Raw genomic sequence first — 5,455 nt, 5'->3', positions numbered from 1 at the left:
TGTGTGCTTTTCCACCTGTGTGTGTGTGCATTTCCACCCGTGTGTGTGCATTTCCACCCATGTGTGTGCATTTCCACCGGTGTTTACTGCTTGAAGTATATTTAACTCTGTGTAGGTTCCCCCCCTGCCCCTGCAGTTGACTTTTTTTTAAAACTGTCTTAAAAACAACAACAACAACAACCAACCAAATCTCTTTCTTGGTTAGTGTTTAGGTTTAATAGTACGTGACTGTGCTATGACCTCATCATTTCTAGATGCTAAACTAAACACAGAAGGCATTTATCACTGGAAACCACTGGCCAGTGTTTCCCCATCTTTTCGAAAGGGAAGTTACTTCTCAGCCCACCCATACCTTCAAGCCACTGCATCCTCCTGGTGCCTGAGTTCTCTTGAATCCTGGAGATAACCCTCCCTCCCAGTCAGCTTCTATAGATTTCTATTTGAAGTTGTTTTTTTTTTTTTAAATGTCTTTTAAAAAAAAAACATAATTTAGATATATTTTTATGTAGATTGATCAAGAATCTAAGAACTTAAAAGTCGTCTGTTAGCCAGGTGTGGTGGCGCACGCTTTTAATCCCAGCACTTGGGAGGCAGAGGCAGGCAGATTTCTGAGTTCAAGGCCAGCCTAGTCTACAGAGTGAGTTCCAAAAAAAACCAAAAAAAAAGTAGTCTGTTTTTGCTTTTATGTTGGCATGCATTTGTGCTACCCATCCCCCACCCCTGCACCCCATCGCCCGCCAACCCAAATGACAGGTGTATACGTGATGGTCCCCATGAGGAGGCAGAAGGCACAATTCTGAACAGAATCGCAGAGGCCTCTGCAGGTTAAATGTGTTTCTAACCTCTCTCTTTTATTTATACGTCTGCAGATACAACAGGCACGCAAGAGAATGGACTCAGAAATATGCAATGTAAAGTTTTAAACACTTTCACTTACGCCAGAGTACTGTAAAATCTATGTCTTTTCCAGCATTAGCAGTAAGCCGGGCGCTGTTTGCCGTGTCCTTTGTTCCACGAGCCCTTTGGTTTTTACTCATTTTAAGTGTGTTTATGAAGCAAGACAAAACAAACTTCCAAAAATACCCCGGAAACTCTCCTGAGAGCATTTAGCATTCTGTGCTCATTGAAGAGGACCTCTATTTCGGTTTCCGAGACACTTGGACCCCCTGCATCTCCAGCAAGATCTGTGATGTGACTGAAAAAGCAATCAGACGCTTTTCTTTCTCTGAAACGAGACATTTTCACCCGAGAAACATTGTATGTGCCGTCCAAGATGTCGTCACTTTTATAAATCTGGATTCAGATCTCATTCTTCGTTAGCTCACTTTATAATTTGTATTTTTTTACTGTATAGACTAAATATATTCTATGTCAACTCCTGATTCCTCCTCCTCCCCACCCCCTGTGAACAGTATTGAAGCTCCCAACAGCTGATGATGAATTAACTGCCCCCCCCTTGTCTTAGCATATTCTGTGGGTTGAATGCGTATTTCTTAAACCAGAACTGATCTGCACACTGTATTTCTCAGTATACTGATTAGAATGGAGAAACACTTGTTTGGGTTTTATTGTACTTGACTTAACTTTATTGCAATGTGAATTAATTGCACTGTTAGGTAGGAAGGTGTGTGACTTTTTTGTTGTTGCTCTTCACCTTTGACCCTTTTTTTTTTTCTGTATAGGCAATATTATATTGACACCTTTTACAGATCTGACTGTAGCCTTTTCCATATAAATAAAATGCTTTTTCTACTATTCATCTTGACTACTTAATGCAAAAAATCAAAACTGCTTGATCTAGTCTTAAGGATTGAAACTCCAAATAACTTGGAATGAAAACTGGAAGATGTGGGCTCATTTTTTTTTTCATTAAAAAGAAATGTTCTCAGTTATTTAGTGGGCGGTGAAGATCAGAGGACAACTTGTAGGAGCCAGTAGTCTCTTTCCACGGGCTGGTTCCTTGAGATCCACCTCAGGACACATCAGCCTTGGCAGCAAGCACCTTGAACCCCTGACTAGCTCACCTCTGATTTTGCCGATTCTCCTAAGCACTAATTGCCTTCATGGCAGCAGGACAGCACCATCTTTATCAGACTGTCTGCTGTGAGGTGGTTTACTTCAGCCCCTCATTGGAGATGAGAATTTAGACACTGGGGTTTATCCACACCCGAGATGGATTACATGTGAATGCCCCGAGAGGAGTGTGAGCTTGTATTCCCTACCCTACAGAACAGTTCTGATCTGAAGACCCACCAGCTTGGCTTGTGACAAGGACTCTGTATGGCTGCTATGACATCACTCCATGCTTTAAAGTCTAGAATCTCTAAAATAGAATTTTAATGCCATCACAATATGAAAAACTATGTAAATGATTACGAATCTGACGAGCGTCCTTGGTAGCAGAAGATTTATCTCCACTGCTATTTTATCAAGATGTGCTATTACTGAAGCAGAGGCTGGCCTTTTAGGAAATATATCTTCGTGAGTGATTGTAAAATAATTAAATAAATTGTGAAATGAATGTGTAAGGGAACACAGGCCTTGAGAAATAGAGATATTAATTAATGCCAAGAAGTAGACATCTCACAAACAAAACACACGTGTGAGCTACATGTCTCCTGAGGTTGGGTCCTCTCATATTTAAATAATATTTAGTGTGTTTTGAAAGTAAGAGATTTGTTTTGTCTTTCACTTTAAAGAGTTCTTTTGCATTAAGTATGGTGGCACTTGCCTTTAATGTCAGCATTTAGGAGGCAGAGACAGGAGGATCTCTGAGTTCAAGGCCAGCCTGGTCTACCTAGTAAGTTCTAGGCCAGCAGGGATATAGTGTAAGAAGAGATCATGTCCCCCAAACAAATTAATTTTTTTTCATTTGTTTGATATTTATTTTTGGAAGTGTCCTTATGTTTTCTTTTTAAAGTTTTTTTTAAAAGTCTGTGTGTGTGTGCTGCGTGCATGCGTGTGTGTGTGTGTGTGTGTGTGTGTGTATGCGCACGTATGTGAGTGTGTGTGCGTGCGCGCACGCGTGTGTGTGTGTGTGTGTGTGTGTGTGTGTGTGTGTGTGTGTGTGTGTGTGTAGACCTGGACTCTAGTCCTCTGCCAGAGCAGCCAGAATCTTAGTCATTGAACATCTCTCCAGCCCTTCTCTGCTTTAACTCCTATTTGTCTTTGCTTACATCTGGATTCCTCCTCCGGGCTGAGCACAACGTTTTTACTAACTAAAATAATCTTACTTTCTGGGGAAGCATAGACCATGTCACCATATGGGTCTGCCATTCTTGCTTAATACGAACACAGAATGTAGATTAAATTTTACAGCTACATTCTTGGGCCAGGGTGAGAGCCCAGTGAATGAAGATGCTCACCGTGAAGCCTGATTCCTCGAGTTACATCCCTAAAACCCACATGGTAGAAAGAAAAAGCCAACTCCTACAAATTGTCCTTTGGATTCCCCCAAAACCCTAAAATAAATATAAAATATTACAAAGCATTATTCCACTTGGTTTTTCATAAATCAAACATGGATATCATATTATGAATCCAATAGAGTCCTAGGGAGCTAGAGTCTCCGTATTTGAAGTCATGATGTTTCCAGGTAGTTGGGAGCCTGCAAGGTGGACCTGTAGGCATTTGTAAATGCCACATACAGAAAGCAGTGTCACCTCCTCTCTGTCCCCAGCTATCTCGTCAGCCTGTGGTTCCTGTAAGACCAGCCTCACTCACGTGCTTGGGTAAGCTGTGTATAACTAGCTGGTTTGGGTACGCTGTGTATAACTAGCTGGTTTGCCTCATGTCCTCTCTGGGGTCCTACCACTAGGCAGGACCTAAGCATCTGCTTATCAACCTCAAAAGACCCAGAGCACACAGACAAAACATGAGAGCTCACTCATGCCCAAGGATGACCTTGAACTTTGGGTCCTTTAGCCTGTACCTACTTTCTAAGTGCCAGGATCACGGGATTATGTGGTGTGTGTGTGTGTGTGTGTGTGTGTGTGTGTGTGTGTGTGTGTGTGTGTGTGTGGTAGAACTCACGGCTTTGTGGACGCAGGTAAGCACACTTCCAGCATTTCTGTTTCTTTTGCCACAATACAGAATTCCAACATAGTGGACAGGTGCTTTCAGACGAGGCTATACTCCTATCCCTATTTCTGCTTTCCTCGTTTTTTGTTTGTTGGGTTGGTTTGGTTTGGTTGTAAGACGGAAAGATTAGAAGATTAATTTCCTTCCCAGGTTAAAAGAGACTTTGCCCGGGAAGTGTTTTATGTGTCTGTTTACTGATCGTCCGTTTGGACTGGGCTCAGTTTCTAGTCCAGTTGATGATGTCTGAAAATTTGATCTCCTGTAGGGTCACAGTCCTCTTACACTGTTACACTTCTAGGAGCAGCCCTGGGCTTTGAGCCTAGGGCCTCTTGCATACTTGGCAGGTATCTGTGGCTGAGCAAAACCGGCCTTTTATGGTTCTATTCTGGTTCTTCAGTTGAATTTTATAAATGAGGTAGCTGGTAGAAATGATTTTTTTTTTTATTGAAACACTACCTGCAGATAACCACTCATTTTGCAGAGGGATGTAAGACCTTGTCTGTGTCTTTCAAGTCACATTTATTTATTTGTGTGTGCACGTGTCCATTCACACATGTGTGCATGAAGATCGAAGAACAACATGAGGGAATCTGTTCCCTCCTCCACCACGTGGGTCCCCAGGGATTGGACTCGGGCTTGCTCTAAACCCCCGTCACCCACTCAGCTCTCTCACCATCCCTTTGAGCTCTTTATAAGAAGCTTGTGGTTGATGATCCTTCAATGAATTTTGGCAGTAATGATGATTGAGAATTTGGATGGAGCTAAGGGTTGGGTGGTAGAAAGAACTCCTACACTTGATCTTAGCCAAAAGGCCGAGAAGCAATAGAAAGAACTCCTAATGCATTAATATTTTCTTCCAAAGATTTGGTTTTATTGTCTCTTAATTATGTGTACATGTGTGGCTGTGGATGTGCAAATGCTGGTGCCCAGAGGCCAGGAGACATTGACAGGTCCCCTGGAGCTGGAGTTACAGGTAAGTGTGAGCTGCCCTACCTGGGTGTTGGGACCTGAATTCTGGAAAAGCAGCAAGCACTCTTAACTGCTGAGCTGTCTCTCCAGCCCTATCCAATAAATATCTCAATATTTTAATATCTTTTATATCATTTATGTTTTGTTCCATTTAAATTTGCTTTACCTGATCCTCTTGCATAAGAATGTGCTTCTGGACTGTGAGTTGAATTGACCTAACAGGAAGAAACGGAATATCTAAAAAATATCAGTACTGGATGTTTCCTAAGACAAAATTTATTTTAAAACTTACTTCAGTTTTAAACTCTTGGGTCCTGCTGTCATAGAGGGCACACAAGCCGCTCTCAGTCCCTCCAGAAGCTTACCTGGATGACCGTGTGATCAGCTACCACTTCTGAAATCCAGC

The 5,455-nt window shown here is 42.1% G+C and overlaps 1 protein-coding gene across 3 annotated transcripts in view; it reads left to right on the top strand.

The window, feature by feature from the left end:
- Ube2d1 (ubiquitin conjugating enzyme E2 D1) overlaps positions 1 to 1,757 on the top strand; it is a 31,970-nt gene extending 30,213 nt beyond the window's left edge. For 2 of the 3 annotated variants that reach the window (XM_029542675.1, XM_029542676.1), the window contains one exon: positions 870 to 1,755. In XM_029542675.1, the coding sequence (XP_029398535.1) occupies positions 870 to 915 (46 nt within the window). In that variant the 3' untranslated portion in view covers positions 916 to 1,755. Of the gene's footprint in view, positions 1 to 869 lie in introns of all 3 variants that reach the window. The other variant, XM_021205094.1, reaches the window with a different exon arrangement.
- The last annotated feature ends 3,698 nt before the right edge of the window (positions 1,758 to 5,455 follow it).

Source organism: Mus pahari, chromosome 9, assembly GCF_900095145.1.
Source record: "Mus pahari chromosome 9, PAHARI_EIJ_v1.1, whole genome shotgun sequence".
Lineage (NCBI taxonomy): Eukaryota > Metazoa > Chordata > Mammalia > Rodentia > Muridae > Mus > Mus pahari.
This window is presented reverse-complemented; position numbering and strand designations above follow the sequence as displayed.